The sequence below is a fragment of the Mercenaria mercenaria genome, chromosome 13 (assembly GCF_021730395.1).
Source record: "Mercenaria mercenaria strain notata chromosome 13, MADL_Memer_1, whole genome shotgun sequence".
In the NCBI taxonomy this organism is placed as follows: domain Eukaryota; kingdom Metazoa; phylum Mollusca; class Bivalvia; order Venerida; family Veneridae; genus Mercenaria; species Mercenaria mercenaria.
The window spans coordinates 27547612-27566032 of NC_069373.1; the positions used below are offsets into that span (position 1 = coordinate 27547612).

Sequence of the window (18421 nt, forward strand, 5' to 3'; positions counted from 1 at the left end):
CTATGGTAGAAGAAGAAGAAACTACTGTTTTTGATATAAATAGAAAAACAAGTTACTTAGTAATTGAAGCAAACATTAATGTGTTGTGTTGTTTATTTCAGTGACTATGGTTACTTTAGACCTGGCAGCTCAGATAAGTGTATAAAAGAAGGAGATTTTAAAGGACCTGAGATTGATATATGTCTACATGGTCATGATGAAAAGATTGTTTCACGCGGGTAAATATGTTTGATAGACTTGTGAAAAAAGGAAGTATAAATACGAGGGTTGTCCCAATAAATGGTAGACTCTTAGAATAAGTCATTTTTATTGACGTCCCATTGTATTTATTTTACACTCACTTTTATTGTGTCTGTTTTCAACAATCTGGACATGTCTTTCCTAAAAAGATGAATTTACAAAAAATCTTTTTGAGCTTTTATTGAGGTTAGAGACATGTATGCGGCCCAAATCATATAGCGCAACAATATACTACTAGTGTTCCATCTTCAAACTGTTGTAATAGGGCAAAATGTTGGTATTTCTTACATATGTTAGGGTAACTCCTTTTATGACTCAATCGTGCCAATTTCAAGTAAGTGACATCATAACTTAATTAAGGTGTAAAACGGTCCTTGTTTCATGTATATGAGTGATCAACACATCCTGTAAAATTGGCGACGTCTGTATATGCAGTTGCGCACCAGAAAGTCATCAGACTCTGTAGAGTACGAAATAACTCATACATGCACTCTGAAGACGTTGTAACATCTTTAAAGGCACAATAGTACTTTGCAGGCCGTAGTTTATAAGTGACTAAATGCATATTTTTTCTTGGACATTAAGAATTTGCAAAACTTAATGAAACTGTGAAATATTCAATAAGAAAAGTCGGCGCCAATTAAAAAGTGTCAAAACTTCACTTTCACCCGAATGTTTTTTTTTTTTCAAAATGAACACGCGTCTACATCTAAATTTACAAGCTGTTGAACTTACGCATGTGTTATTTCCTGCCGAATAATATGTAATATGAATTGGGTAATAATGCATCAGACAAAAATCTAGCAATTAGTTTATAATATTTAATAGTCCCAAAGTAATAGTACTTTACTATGTGTCAGTAAAAATAAAGGCTAGTGTAAAACATTGCAGAGCAGGCCCCAAAAAAATCAAATAACAGCTGCAGAATAGTGTGGTTGGCACGTGACGCTACGTCAAACTTCTGTTTTTAGTATCTACTTTAACTTTGACCAGCATGTTGTAAACAAACCATGGGTAAATGTCTGAATGAAAGTCGGTTTTGTTCCAACGCATAGCTGTGTTTATTTTTGATGGACCCTCCATAAACTACAAAAAAGCTGCAGGTCAGTACTGTCGCATGCACACAACTACAGATTACATCGGATGGCTACGGTGTCTTTTTTGGCAACATTGCATATTGTTGTGCTCACTTTACATTATCATGGGCACAATTTGTTCGTTGGGACTTAATTTCGTGGTTGAGCTGAACCACGAAATCCATGAAAGTTAATCCCCCACAAATAATGATTTCACAGTAATAAGATGTTGCAATTGTGCAATTATACATCAACTAATTACTAACCATTTATCATTGTCACATTTATCTGCACTACTTAGCCATAGAAGGTTCATTGAATATGCAATGAGTATTTTTGGAAAGAATGAACAATACGCTATATCTTAATGTGGTTGATGGTAAACACGTTATGATGTACATTGGTTACCGTTATATGTTCCACTTTATTTGGATTTAGAAACATAATCCTAACAATCATTTTATTGTAATTATGTCTCCCATGGGAGACATATTTACTCCTGTCTGTGTGTCTGTCACAAAGCTTGTCCACACTCTAAGTTGAACATTTCTCATCCGATTTTCACCAAACTTGAACAAAATGTGTTTGACCATAAGACCTCGGCCAAGCTCGATAACTAGCCTAATAGGCCAAGACACTTCAGAATTATGGCCCTTTAACATAATTACCAACAACTACCGGTGCAGCATTGTAGACCAGTTACTCCACTCCTCTACCGCCGATACAGCATTTTAGACTGGTTACTCCAACATGTGAATACCAATAGGGCACAAACAGTATACAAAAACAGACTTACTATTCAGATGATTAGGCAGTTGTGGGAGGCATGTGCTTTTCTCAAAAGCACCTCTACTTTTCTGTGTGTTTTCCTAAATGCCATTTCAAAAAACTGTAAAAGCTTCATGAATTGGTGTCACTTATTTTCTTTGTTATTCCCAATGTCTGTGATGTAATGGGACAACCCTCATAAGTTGGTATAAGGTAAAAAAAGGGGAGTTTTTAAGAAGCATTAATTGTCTTTGTTAATATTGAATGCCTTGAAATATTTTTATGAGAGGGATTTTCAGAAAAGTACCAACTTACTGAGTACTTCAGTAAGTGACAGATTGGGCTTATGAGATCATTTATCGACCTTTAATGAATTAAGTTCTGTTTTCACTTGGATGTCCTCCATTACCAAAAATACTAAATTTCTTTAGAAAAAATAGAAAATCAAACTTTATGTAATTTGTTTGTAAGCTTATTTATTGTTGCCACTGGTATAATCTATATATTAAATCTATACTGATTTAAAACAATTTAATGGTATTTTTAGGTACAGAAAAATACCTGGTGATAAGTGCAATGGAGGGTTCTCACCAACTTCTGAACTTGTAGACCTAAATAAGGTTTGTGATGAGTTTGGGAACAAGATTGTTGCAGAGGATGAGAGAGGCCCAAGTCAGGTTTGTGTCAGCATTATACTAAACTGTCATATATTTCAATAAATAGAAAACTGAAATGCGGACACACAGTGAAATAATACTTACAGTACAAATATTAGACACTGAAATAGAAAATGTTAATTACAGTCAACCACCATCTGTTTTTACGTTTTAGGGAATATTATTTGCTTGAAGAGAAAAAAATTAATAAACTTAAGAGATATCCTGAAATAGTGTTTGTTTAACTAAATGCCTTTTAAACTGAAAAACAGCAAACTTATGATATCTGGGGGACTATTTTGTATTATCAGTTAACAATATCAAATTAAAACAAGTAGAGTTTATGATACTGTTCAACTTTTATCTTCAAAAGTTGAAATCTTTGAGCTGATTTTCACACACAATAGCCATTTTGGCCAAAGAGCAATTTCATGCTTACAAAATTAATTGCTGAAAGATAATGTTAAATGGAACAAAAGGTTTTTCCTAAAGAGTAAAAGAAATACTTTGTGCAACAATGCATTTTTATGCCGATGTTATCAAAGACACGACAGTGTATAGTGTTTAAACTGTCTGTCTGTCAGTCTTTCTGTCATTCTTGTGTACTCAACTCCTCCTACAGTTTCCATCTGATCAAAATGAAACTTGGTATACATCATCCACATAAAGTAGACATGCCCCTGTTGTTAGGATTTTTATGTCCAGTTATTTTTGGAATTAAAACCCTATTTAAATATTACAACTACAACAGAATATTGTGTACTCAACACCTACAGTTTCTGTCCAATTGAAATGAAAAATTGTATACATCATAAACATAAAATGGACATGTGCATAATGTTGGAACATTCATGTCAGTTATTATTTCTGGAGTTATCGCCCTTTTTTGGACTCTGAAATATTACAACTATATCAGAACATTGTCTACCAAACTTCTCCTACAGTTTTCATCCAACCAAAATGAAACTTGGTGTAAATTTTTGGAGTGGAGATGCCCATGTTATTTGGACCAGGGCTTCGGAAATTTGCCGGTTTGTCGGTTTTGGACCGAATTTTGACTTTTCAGACCGATTCGATATGAAAAAACGAAAAAAATCGGTCCCGTAAAAATGGAGAAAAGTATAAATTTCGGTCTGATATCTCAATACACGATCACCTGCCAAGTAGGAAATTGTTGGTCGCACCTTCAGATAATCAATAAACGTGTCAATCGGTCTGATTGTCACTTTGATAATCGGTCCGTTATTAGCGCGTGACGCAATCAGTGCTCGCGCGGCACATCCTTTAATGTTTGCAGACAGCCGACTGCGGTGTATTAAACATTTTTGACTGGTTCCTAACGTTTCTGACTGGATCCAAATCATTTCGACGGGATCCACTTCTTTTATTTAGAATCCGACGGATGGTTTATTTCAAAAGGCTATGTTTGATCACGGTAACAAACAAATGGTCGCTGCATTTAATCAAAGAGCTATTATTGTACATTATAGGTCTTTGATTTAATGAGACATCACACGGAAAACCGATAAAGATAATTTTTATAATTACTTGATTTGAAAAAATTACATGATTCATTTGTTGGGTCTCCAGTTGAAACAGATGCAGAAAATCGTCTTTGCAACCGGACTGTACAAAAAAGAAAAAAATGGACGGGCAACCACGAATGATAAAGAAAACCGGAGTGGCACAGTTTATCAAATTGGTCTTTTAAAAAACGTTCCAAAATGAAATTTTGTTTACATCAGAAGAGCATATAACTTTATAAAATGTAGTTGCTTATTGAAGTACAACGTAAGTGAAATGAAATTTCCGTGGCCAACCCGCGTGACGTTTTGGTACTATACATGCGGGAAATTCGATCTCAGCGTTCAAATAACGTACACATTCAGTCCGCGGCAGAGTATTCTTTAAATACTGAGGCTGTTTAGCAGAGAATATGTGTAGTGTAACTCACTTTGACGCATTGTATTTTATAGAATTCCGTCAAAGAATGAGGAAACATCACAAAGTATCTGCCGTGTATACGGTAGCGAAGTCACGTGCGTTGGCTTTTAGACTAGTTACGCACACGGTGTCAATGCCTCGTATTATCTCGGAAAAACATCGAAATTTAAACAAAGTAACGATCACACATAACACTGAATAACCGTCTTCATTGCATGGTAACGCGTGGTGACTGGTAACTCAGTTTTAATGCATGACACGCTTATTTCTTTACCCTATCACGTTTTACAAAATATGTAATATTGGGAATGCGGTGGGTGGGGTAGCGCCGATGTCAGGATTTTCGTTTCGGACCAATTGAGTTATCAAAATTTCCGGAGCCCTGATTTGGACTATTTTGAATTACTGCCATATTGAAGACTTAATTTAGGCATTTTCAGGAGGCATGATTTGTCATGCACTGTTGACATCATTCTTGTTGTATTTGTATGTGATAATACAAGGATAAATGTGCACTTTTCTTTCAGCCAAAATCTCCAGATCGATTTAGCCGAGGTGTGAAAATTCTTGCTGTTATTATTGTAATAGGAGTGATGGTGTTGGCATCAGTTATGGGAGTTTACTTCATACGAAAATTTATTTTACTTAGAAGACAGTAAGTATTGTACATAGAGACAGTAAGTATTGTACATAGAAGACAGTAAGTATTGTACATAGAAGATAGTAGGTATTACACATAGAAGACAGTAAGTATTTCATGTAGAAGACAGTAAGTATTGTACATAGAGACAGTAAGTATTACACATAGAAGACAGTAAGTATTTCATGTAGAAGACAGTAAGTATTGTACATAGAGACAGTAAGTATTACACATAGAAGACAGTAAGTATTTCATGTAGAAGACAGTAAGTATTTCATGTAGAAGACAGTAAGTATTGTACATAGAGACAGTAAGTAATACACATAGAAGACAGTAAGTATTACAAATAGAAAACAGCACGTATTGTACTTAAAAGACAGTAAGTATTGTACTTAGAAGACAGTAAGCATTACACATAGAAGACAGTAAGTATTACACATAGAAGATAGAAAGTATTGTACATAGAAGACAGTAAGTATTGTACATAGAAGACAGTAAGTATTTCACGTAGAAGACAGTAAGTATTGTACATAGAAGACAGTAAGTATTACACATAGAAGACAGTAAGTATTGTACATAGAAGACAGTAAGTATTGTACATAGAAGACAGTAAGTATTTCACGTAGAAGACAGTAAGTATTGTACATAGAAGACAGTAAGTATTACACATAGAAGACAGTAAGTATTTCACGTAGAAGACAGTAAGTATTACACATAAAAGACAGTAGGTATTACACATAGAAGACAGTAAGTGTTGTACATAGAAGACAGTAGGTATTGTACATAGAAGACAGTAGGTATTACACATAGAAGACAGTAAGTGTTGTACATAGAAGACAGTAGGTATTACACATAGAAGACAGTAAGTATTTCACATAGAAGACAGTAAGTATTGTACATAGAAGACAGTAGGTATTACACATAGAAGGCAGTAAGTATTTCACGTAGAAGACAGTAAGTATTGTACATAGAAGACAGTAAGTATTACACATAGAAGACAGTAAGTATTTCACATAGAAGACAGTAAGTATTGTACATAGAAGACAGTAGGTATTACACATAGAAGACAGTAAGTATTTCATGTAGAAGACAGTAAGTATTGTACATAGAAGACAGTAAGTATTACACATAGAAGACAGTAAGTGTTGTACATAGAAGACAGTAAGTATTACACATAGAAGACAGTAAGTATTTCATGTAGAAGACAGTAAGTGTTGTACATAGAAGACAGTAAGTATTACACATAGAAGACAGTAAGTATTTCATGTAGAAGACAGTAAGTATTGTACATAGAAGACAGTAAGTATTACACATAGAAGACAGTAAGTGTTGTACATAGAAGACAGTAATTATAGTACATAGAAGACAGTAAGTATTACACATAGAAGACAGTAAGTATTGTACATAGAAGATAGTAAGTATTACAGGTAGAAGACAGTAAGTATTACACATAGAAAACAGTAAGTATTACACATAGAAGACATTAAGTATTGTATGTAGAAGACAGTAAGTGTACATAGAAGATAGTAAGTATTACACGTAGAAGACAGTAAGTATTACACATAGAAAACAGTAAGTATTACACATAGAAGACAGTAAGTATTGTATGTAGAAGACAGTAAGTATTGTACATAGAAGATAGTAAGTATTACACGTAGAAGACAGTAAGTATTACACATAGAAAACAGTAAGTATTACACATAGAAGACAGTAAGTATTACACATAGAAGACAGTAAGTATTGTACATAGAAGACAGTAAGTATTACACATAGAAGACAGTAAGTATTACACATAAAAGACAGTAAGTATTACACATAAAAGACAGTAAGTATTACACATAGAAGACAGTATGTATTTCACGTAGAAGACAGTAAGTATAGAAAGTATTATACATAGAAGACAGTAAGTATTACACATAGAAGACAGTAAGTATTATACATGAAAGACAGTAAGTATTGTACATACAAGACATTAAGTATTTCACTTAGAAGACAGTAAGTATTGTACATAGAAGACAGTAAGTATTTCACATAGAAGACAGTAAGTATTTCACGTAGAAGACAGTATGTATTTCACGTAGAAGACAGTAAGTATAGAAAGTATTATACATAGAAGACAGTAGGTATTACACATAGAAGACAGTAAGTATTATACATAAAAGACAGTAAGTATTACACATAGAAGACAGCAAGTGTTTTACATAGAAGACAGTAAGTATTACACATAGAAGACGGTAAGTAATGTGCATAGAAGACAGTAAGTATTGTACATAGAAGACAGTAAGTATTGCACATAGAAGACAGTAAGTATTGTATGTAGAAGACAGTAAGTATTGTACATAGAAGATAGTAAGTATTACACGTAGAAGACAGTAAGTATTACACATAGCAGACAGTAAGTATTTCACATAGAAGACAGTATGTATTTCACGTAGAAGACAGTAAGTATTGTACATAGAAGACAGTAAGTATTACACATAGAAGACAGTAAGTATAGAAAGTATTATACATAGACGACAGTAAGTATTACACATAGAAGACAGTAAGTATTGTACATAGAAGACAGAAACTGCTGGTCTAAATTGCACCAAACTTGCTCAATAGCATCCTGGGTCCTTTATCAAGTTTTAGGGGCCGCTAGTGCTAAAAATTCCAAAAAAAAAAGAATTAAATGATTTCCTCTTATGAACCGCTTGATGGATCCTCATAAAACATGGTATGTAGTGTCATTGTACAGTACTCTCCCAATTTTGCTCAAATGGGGGCACTTGGACCCTGTCAGGGACTTTACAGTGCCTTTATCCTATGGTACTACTTTGGATTAAAGTTTATCATGTGATTCTCTGGCTCGTACTGTCATTAAAAAGGTAAAATTTCTGTATAGGAAACTTTAATATCTCGCTCAGCATACAAAGAATTAGAGGAATGTTTGCCTTTCATTGGGCCGAACACACTTTCAGCTGGAGACAAACTCCATTTACAAGAGTAAATTTATGAAGGAGAACAATTCCTGTGGTGTTTGAAATGTTTTTTTCACCGGTCACACTAATTTATGTAATTAACTTCCACTGCCTCCGGATCTTTCAGAGTTGCACACTCTCTAGCCTGTTTAGTTTTAGGTGTGCTACAAAAGCCATCATGACCATCTTGTCATAGATTATGTTCTAAAATATTTATGGCAAATACTGAATGAATGATTTTATTTTGCATGATGTAGACTATATCTTGTCTTAATGTGTGTTTGTGTTGCTATGCTTTAGATTTCTATCTGTTGATACACTAGGTATAAAGTCTGTCTCTTAATATCAGTAGCTTCTCTGGAGGTTACATTAGGAGTAACAATTCACCGTCATCATGGCAACCATCTAACACCAAGTAAATTAGTGTTGATATATAAAACTTGTGTATTAGTGGATTTGAATATAATTATTCCTTGAATGTGAGGTATATGTTTAACATGAAACTATTATGTATTTCAGTAAAACAGAGTACAGATATTCATTGCTAAACCAAGGTGAGCAGCAAAACTTGATGGGAGATGATGATGATGAAGAGGAAGGGAATTTAGAAAGAGATTTAGACAAAGCCCTCTCATCTTCAACTGTCAGATATGAAGATTCAGATGATGAGGTGAGCATTAAGTGATGAATTTCTACTTTATTTGTGTTATTATTATGCCCCCCTTCGAAGAAGGAGGGGTATATTGTTTTGCAGATGTCTGTCGGTCGGTCGGAATGTAGACCAATCCGTTTCCGGATGATAACTCAAGAACGATTGGGCCTAGGATCATGAAAGTTGATAGGGAGGTTGGTCATCACCAGCAGATGACCCCTATTGATTTTGAGGTCTGTATGTCAAAGGTCAAGGTCACAGTGACCCTGAATAGTAAAACGGTTTCCGGATGATAACTCAAGAACACTTGGGCCTAAGATCATGAAAGTTGATAGGGAGGTTGGTCATGACCAGCAGATGACCCCATTGATTTTGAGGTCAGTATGTTAAAGGTCAAGGTTACTGTGACCCTGAACAGTTAAACGATTTCCGGATAACTCAAGAACGTTTAGGCCTAGGGTCACGAAAGTTGATAGGGAGGTTGGCCATGACCAGCAGATGACCCCTATTGATTTTGAGGTCAGTATGTCAGAGGTCAAGGTCACAGTGACCAGGAATGGTAAAATGGTTTCCGGGCAATAACTCAAGAACGCTTGGACCTAGTGTCAGGAAAATTGACAGTTAGGTTGGCCATGACCAGCAGATGACCCTTATTGATTTTGAGGTCATTAGGTCAAAAGTCAAGGTCACATTGGCCAGGAACAGTTAAACGGTTTCTGATCTTCTTGTCCAAAACCATAGGGTCCTGATATTTGGTATGTAGCAAAATCTAGTGGTCCTCTACCAAGATTGTTCAGATTATTTCCCTGGGGTCAAATATGGCCCCACCCTGGGGGTCACATGGTTTATATAGACTTATATAGGAAAAAACTTTGAAAAACCTCTTGTCCAAAACCACAGGGCCTAGAGCTTTGATATTTTGTATATGACATCATCTAGTGGTCTTCTACTAAGATTGTTCAAATTATTCCCCTAGGGTCAAATATGGCTCCACCCTGGGGGTCACATGGTTTACATAGACTTAGGGGAAAACTTTGAGAATCTTCTTGTCCAAACCACAAAGACTATGGCTTTGATATTTTGTAATGTAGCATCATCTAGTGGTTCTCTACCAAGTTTGTTCAAATTATCCCTCTAGGGTCAAATATGGCTCTGCCCCAGGGGTCACATGGTCATATAGACTTATATAGGGAAAAACTTAGAATCTTCATGTCCATAACTTACATAATTCAAATTTGGACCATATGTATAGTTTTGAGTGGCAAGATGAACCTTGACATGAGTTGACCTTGACCTAGTGACCTACTTTCACATTTCTGTAGCTACAGCCTTCAAATTTGGACCACATGCATAGGTTTGTGTACTGAAAAAAACTTTGACCTTGTTATTGACCTAGTGACCTACTTTCACATTTTTGAAGGTACAGGCTTCAAATTTGGACCACATGCATAGTTTTTTGTTCCAAAATAAAATTTGACCTTGATTTTGACCTAGTGACCTACTTTCACATTTCTCAAGCTACAGCCTTCAAATTTGAACCACAAGCATAGTTTTGTGTACTGAAATGAACTTTGATCTTGAGATTGACCTAGTGACCTACTTTCACATTTCTCAAGCTACAGGCTTCAAATTTGGACCACTTGCATAGTTTTGTGTTCCGAAATAAAGTTTGACCTTGATTTTGACCAAGTGACCTACTTTCACATTTCTCAAGCTACAGCCTTCAAATTTGAACCACATGCATAGTTTTGTGTACCGAAATGAACTTTGATCTTGAGATTGACCTAGTGACCTACTTTCACATTTCTGAAGCTACAGACTTCAAATTTGGACCACTTGCATATTTTTGTGTTCTGAATTGAAATTTGACATTGATTTTTACCTATTACCTACTTTCACATTTCTCAGGCTACAGCCTCCAAATTTGAAGCACATGCATAGGTCTGTCTACCGAAATGAATTTTGACCTTGAAATTGATCTAGTGACCTACTTTCACATTTCTCAAGCCACAGCTTTCAAATTTGGACCACATACACATTGTTTTGTACCAAAATGAAATTTGACCTTGATTTTGACCTTGAGCTAGTCTTGAAATTTGGAACATTCAAATATGGCTCAGTGGATGGCGCCAAGATCACTCTGTAATCTCTTGTTAGGTTAATAGGTTAAAGGTCAAGGTCAGATTAAACCAGAATGGTAGAACTTTTGTTTACAGTGAGCATATAATTTCTGTTCCTTGTGCAATTACTGAATGCATCAAGGGGGGCATTTCGTGTTCAACGAGCTCTTGTTAATACATTGTAAACACATTTTACTCAGACTTAAACCATTGTCAAATATCAACAGCCACAAGTCATTACATACTCCAGTGATAACTCCAGCCCTCTCAGATGTGCTGTATTTCACTATCAAACATCGAAATAGTCAAGCCCACTGTCTCATGCGACAGCTATTGTTGTATGTAACTTGGTATCTCAATAAACACTTGTGGGAATAGATTGAAACTTTCACACACAAAAATTAGCCACTGTAATGAACTAACATGCAGTGCTCTAGTTCATAAATTGATCATGCATTTATACAGAATAATGCTCCTTTTTCAACATGGTATTCTTGTTTAACTTTTTTAGCTTACCTGAGCACAAGGGCTCTGGATGAGCTATTGTAATCACTCTGTCATCCGTTAGTCCATCGTCCTTCTGTCCGCACTTTTCTTCAGCTGACATCTCCTCTTAAACTACTAGTCAGAATTGCATAAAACTTTGTAAGTGGCATCCTGACATAGTCCTTTATCAGATGTGTTCAGATATTTCAACTTGGCCCTTTTTAGGGTCTGCCAGAGCTGAAAATAGAAAAAGCTTTGAATGACTTCTTCTCATAAACCACTTGATTGATCTTGATCAAACTTGGTCTTAAGCATCATCAAAAAAGTCCTCTCGGAAAGCCTGTCCACTTAGCTCAGTAGGGAGAGCACAGTTTCACAGATTCCTGGTGAGGCGCATGTTTTCCATGAGTTGATAAAAGAGTAGTCTGAAATCATTTGTTCTCCACCACTGATTCATGTGTGGAAGTTGGCAGTTACTTGTGGAGAACAGGTTTGTACTGGTACAGAATCCAGGAACACTGGTTAGGTTAACTGCCCACCATTATATAACTGACATACTGTTATACTGTTTAAAAATGGTGTTAAATCCAAAACAAAAAACAATTTTGTTAAAATTAGGACGTTTAGACCCTTTTAGGGGTCACTAGAGCTAAAAATAGAAATACCATTTAACAACTTCTTCTCATGAACTTCTTGATGTATCTTCAAACTTAATCTGTAGCATCATTGTAAGGTCTGTCCCCAAATTGTTAAATTGGGGCACCAGTCCCCTCTCCCCCCCCCCCCCCCCCCCCCACCTCTTTTATGGGGCCATTAGTCTAAGTGCTATATATAGAAATACCTTTAGACAACTTCTTTTCATGAACCAGCAGATGCAGATACTGTAAAATCATTTAATTTCCTGGGCATGAAATTTCGTGGTTTGGTCAAAACAGCAATTTTGTGGGGATATAAATTCATTGATTTCAACTTTTGAACATTAAATAAATGGGAATTTTACTTGTTCTTTGGGATTAAATTTCGTGGAATGACTCAACCATGAAATCCACGAAAATTAGTCCCCCACGAATATTAATGATTTAACAGTAACCATTATAATGAGACCTTCCAAAACACCCTCAATCTGATTCAATGGTCTGTGTCGTTTTTTTTTCACCCAGCTTTAAAAGCGTAAGAAGCATATAGTGTTTGAACTGTTTGTCATCTGACACATTTATGTATTCAACTTCTGCTTCTGGAACTTTCAAGACCTGGTGCATTTTATGGTCCTGACTGCTTAAATAGTTTTAATAGTTACATTTTTTATTATACGCCCGTTCGAAAAACGGGACATATTATGGGAACGCCCCTGGCGAGCGGGCGGGCAGCATCCACAGACTTTGTCCAGAGCATATCTTCTTCATGCATGGAGGGATTTTTGATGAAACTTGGCACAATTGTTGAGTGTCATGCGCAAGAACCAGGTCCCTAGGTCTAAGGTTAAGGTCACACTTAGAGGTCAAAGGTCAAATTCAAGAATGACTTTGTCCGAAGCATATCTTCTTCATGAATGGAGGGATTTTGATGTAACTTGGCACAATTGTTCACCATCATGAGACGGAGTATCATGCACAAGAACCAGGTCCCTAGGTCTAAGGTCAAGGTCACACTTAGAGGTCAAAGGATACAAGAATGAAAACTTTGTCCGGAGCATTTCTTCTTCATGCATGGAGGGATTTTGATATAACTTGGCACAAATGTTCACCACCATGAGACTGAGTGTTGTGCGCAAGAACCAGGTCCCTAGGTCTAAGGTCAGGGTCACACTTAAGAGGCCAAAGGTCAAATACAAGAATGACTTTGTCTGGAGCATTTCTTCTTCATGCATGGAGGGATTTTGATGTAACTTGGCACAATTGTACACCATGAGACGGAGTGTCACGCGCAAAAACCAGGTCCCTAGGTCTAAGGTCAAGGTCACACTTAGAGGTCAAAGGGTACAAGAATGAAAACTTTGTCCGGAGCATTTCTTCTTCATGCACTGAGGGATTTTGATATAACTTGCCACAAATGTTCTCCACCATGCCTGTGACCTTTCTTATTTTGTAGGGGCATCTGAGTCTGTGACACATTTCTAGTCATGAATTTTCTTTATTACTATTATTAAATTGTCTTATGTATACTTTAAACATTTCATAGGTATTAGTTGTTTTAATCTAAATCTCTTGATATCTTTCTCAAATCTATTTTAAGACTTACATTTTGTTTTGATGGGGTGTACCATTATGATATTACATGGGTAACTGTAACATTTTTACCAGAAAAATATAATCTATTCCAATTTAAAGCCATTATAAAAGTTCGAAATAAGATTAATATTTCCCCCAAAACATGCCAATATCAAAAACATATCTAAATAGTTGAAATAATCACTGTGCATTAAGTGTAATGAATTGCAGATAATGTAATGTCAGATTATTTATCCTGTTGTTTACACCAAAAATGACCTTTCCCACAAGGGTCATTAAATTTTATCTGTAAGTAAAGAGTTTCTATTAAGAAACTGAGGGGTGCGTGATGTTTCTTTTGTCAATATAACTGCAAATCCTGTAATAACATGCAGTCTACCTATTGTACAACATAGTCAATGTTCAATAAATATGTGCAAAACCTTTGCCAAAAGGTCAAAAAATGTAAATAAACACAGTTAAATTTACTGGTCGGCAAAAATGAAAAGTGAAAACATTGTTGCTTCAGTAAAAATACTCTGGTAATAATTTGAATGTAAATACCTTATGATCGACAATGTTTTTTTGGTCTAAATTGACCTGTATTTAACAAAACTTGTACCTGATGTTCTAAAAATTACCTTTACACATAGCAAATGGGATTTTAAGAATTCTATGTTGTTTTTTGGTTGCAGCATCAAGAATTGTTGATCACTGTGATGTATAGGAAATTTGTTTTGGGAATTGCAAGTGAGGTATAGTAATATAGATTATTGCATTATTTTATATTTCATAAAATGATTAAATAATGTGATTTCAGGAGTTGAATACAACTGTTCGACCTGTTAGACAGAACGGTATGGTTAAAAAGTCACCTAAACCAAAGGATACAAACCCATTTGGATCATACCATGACGACTCTGACGATGTAAGATATTCTATATTCTGAATGTTTTTATAAAATGTTTAATACCAACTTCACTTAGTTCTCAGTTAATTCCTTCTTCTATAAACGATTTCAATTTAATTTACTAAACATGTTTTATAATAGTCTTCACAAGTACTTATAATGATCTTAGCCAGCCCTCACCATACAATACAAAAGTCTCCACCACTGGCTTAACAAGCAAGCCCTTACTGTGGTCTCTACAATCCCTAACTACTCTTCACAAGCCTTCTTCAGTGTCTGCAAACCATCACTATTTTCTCTGCAGTGGTCTCCACAAGCCCTCATCAAGGCCTCTGCAAGCTGTAGTTATGGGGTTTAAATAAAGCCTTTCCATGGTCTCCACAAGCTGTTACCATGGTTTCCACAATCCATCACCATGGTCTACACAAACCATCCCCACAGTCTCCACAAGCTATCGTTATGGTCTCCAAAACCCATTACCATGGTTTCCACAAGCCATCACTATGGCCTGCATAAGCCATCACCATGGTTGCCACAAGCCAACACCAATGGTATCCACATGCTCATACCATAGTCTCGACAAACCATCATCAGTTTCCACAAGCCATCACTATGGTATCCACAAGCTGTTACCATGGTTTCCACAAGCCATCACCATGGCCTGCATAAGCCATCACCATGGTTGCCACAAGGTCTCACCAATGGTATCCACAAACTCATACCATAGTCTCCACAAACCATCATCAGTTTCCACAAGCCATTACCAGTGTCTCACAGTCTTCGAATTTGGCCACTAGTCCGAAGCCCCAGGCTAGTAAAAACCTAGATCAGACTAGTATTTGTCTCTAGGTGACTAGTCCGAGAGGCTAGTAAAAAAAATCGAGAGAATACGTATAAAATTACCAAAAAAATCCATAGCGTGAGTTTTCTACTAGCGCACTGTATTTGACGAGTGTAGATATTACGCGCACCAGTGGAAATAGACTGGTTAAGCGTTCCTTGCGCTGAATTATCCATAGCGAGAAGCAAAAGGAAAACCAGTCTGTTTAACCTAGCGTGACCATTACGAAAATAGAAAAGTAAAGTAAACAAATGTTTCAACTAAAATATACACCCGGGGCCATCCCAGGAAAGGCCAATAAGCGGCATTTATCTGAAAAGGAAAAAATATCCGCAAAAAAAAAAAGTATGAATCAAAAAGAACGCGGAGCTTCCAGCCTTCCTGGGAAAAAAGGTTTCCGTGGCTTTGATACTTAAAATTCTGAATCTGGCAAGATGTTTTGCACCTTTTGTATTAAAACATCAAACGAGTGTGTTTTTACCACCGGGTGTTCTATTTTCAAAGTGGAAACACTAAACAATCACCAGGAAAGCTGGCTAGTACTTTGAAAAGTTTTTCGTGAAGACTGGTCTCAACAAGCCATCACTGTTGTCTCCACAAGTTGCTATCACAATGGATTCCACAAGCCATCACCATGGTTGCCACAAACTATCACCATGGTCTCGGAAACCAATCACCATGGGTTCCATACCATGGTCTAAAAAGCTGTCACCATGGTCTCTATAAGCAATCACTATGGTGTCCACAAGCCATCACAAAGTGCAGAGAATTTGTATCATATAATAGTATGAAGACCTTGATGAATTATGCAGAGAGGATCTGGATATAGATAAAAGATAATTTAGATTTGAGTAGATTAGCCTTCATGGTTTTGGTTGAAACTGTGAGTTACTTTCCCATCAAAACTTACTAGGAGCTGGATTTTTTCATGTTAGGAACACGTGGGGCTGGCTCTAGCCATGTGCCTGGCCATAAATGACATTATTTACAGGGATCATTCGTAAACAACTGGAAAGATGTCAGTGTCAAACCAAGTGTGCTAGCAACTGCTGGTCAGGCTTATAAATAAAATGAAAATAATATATAGTCAAATCTCGATATCTCGACTTCATCGGGACCAAGGAAAAAAGTCAACATATCAAAAAATTGAGATAACCGAAGTTAGGGCAACTTTAGTCGGTAGGTGGGGTAATGAAGTTTTGTGTTGATAAAAACACGTTTTTTGAGACAAAATGTGTATATTTGTACAAACACGTTTTACATATTGATTGGTCATTACTGTCTGAAATAAATCATTAATAAAGACTTTTGTTTCGTGTTCATTTTAATCTTTGTTCAACCTACTTTTTAGTTTCTAATTACCTCTGGTCGTAAGCAGGATCATTGAGTGAATAACCGCACATGTTGTTTTTCACACCTCCGACAGCAGACGACAATTGAGAGAATACATGCGCATGCAGTTTTCGCACCTTGTTTGGCAAACGATTAATGTCCACTCAAGATAACCGATGTCAAAATAGAGTAATTTCAAAGTTGGGGATTAAAGATTTAATCAAAATATCGAAAAAATCGAAATAAACAAATCGAGATATCCGTAGTTGATTTAATAATATATAAAATAAGAAGGAAAAAAAACGGGAAAATCCACTCGAGATATCAAAATAACCGGTCGAGATAACGGTTTTTGACTGTATGTTTTATAAAAACATCAACATACCTTCAAGTACTTTGATAGAATGATTTTCTGTCTCATTTTCATATGTCTGTTTTAGCTCACCTGTCACATAGTGACAAGGTAAGCTTTTGTGATCACCCTTCGTCCGTCGTCTATGCGTGCGTGCGTGCGTGAACAATTTCTTGTCTGCACAATAGTGGTTTCATTTATGATTTTATTTTAACCAAACTTGCACACAACTTGTATCACCATAAGATCTTGGTTCCTTTCTTGAACTGGCAAGATCCCATAATGGGTTCCAGAGTTATGGCCCCTGAAAGGGCCAAAATTAGCTATTTTGACCTTGTCTGCACAATAGCAGCTTTATTTATGATTTGATTATTACCAGACTTGCACACAACTTGTATCATCATAAGATCTTGGTTCCTTTCTTGAACTGGCCAGATTCCATTATGGGTTCCAGAGTTATTGCCCCTGAAAGGGTCAGAAGTAGCTATTTTGACCTTGTCTGCACGATAGTGGTTTCATTTATGATTTGATTTTAACCAAACATGCAAACAACTTGTATCACCATAAGATTTTGATTCCTTTCTTGAACTGGCCAGATTCCCTTATTGGTTCCAGACTTATGGCCCCTGAAAGGGCCAGAATTAGCTATTTTTGACAAGGTCACACTTAGGGGTCAAAGGTCATATGACTTTGTTTTGTGGGTATATTGCTCTGCATTTGCATTGCATTGCAGTGCTCTTGTTTTTATTTGGCAGATCCTTCTTTTGTTCACTTACAATAATTTTTTTTTAATTATTTCCCTTTTATGTTACTATAAATAGCTTATTTAGTAACTTTTTATTATTGGCTGTAGAGAAAAACCGGGACCACTTTTCTGTGGTACAACATGGATGGTACCTCCAATTTTTAGGTGTATTTTGACATATCTGTACCTTGTAAGAATTTTTTTTTCTTTTTGGTTAAATTTCTTCCCTTTGTTGTTCCTGTCCTTTGGACTTAGATAATTTTTCTGAGGACTTAGATTTATTTTTAGCTCACCTGTCACATAGTGACAAGGTGAGCTTTTGTGATCACCCTTCGTCTGTCGTGCATGCCGTGCGTCCATCCGTCAACAATTTCTTGTCTGCACGATAGTGGTTTCATTTATGATTTTATTTTAACCAAACTTGCACACAACTTGTATCACCATAAGATCTCGGTTCCTTTCTTGAACTGGCCAGATCCCATTATGGGTTCC

General features: G+C 36.1%; 1 protein-coding gene across 1 annotated transcript in view; it reads left to right on the forward strand.

The window, feature by feature from the left end:
• Window positions 1-18421, forward strand: part of LOC123529215 (sortilin-like) — a 145314-nt gene that overhangs the window by 110963 nt on the left and 15930 nt on the right. The window contains exons 17-21 of the mRNA XM_045309448.2: window positions 102-218; window positions 2632-2761; window positions 5212-5339; window positions 8804-8954; window positions 14570-14677. Of these exons, the coding sequence (XP_045165383.2) occupies window positions 102-218; window positions 2632-2761; window positions 5212-5339; window positions 8804-8954; window positions 14570-14677 (634 nt within the window). The remainder of the gene's footprint in view (window positions 1-101; window positions 219-2631; window positions 2762-5211; window positions 5340-8803; window positions 8955-14569; window positions 14678-18421) is intronic.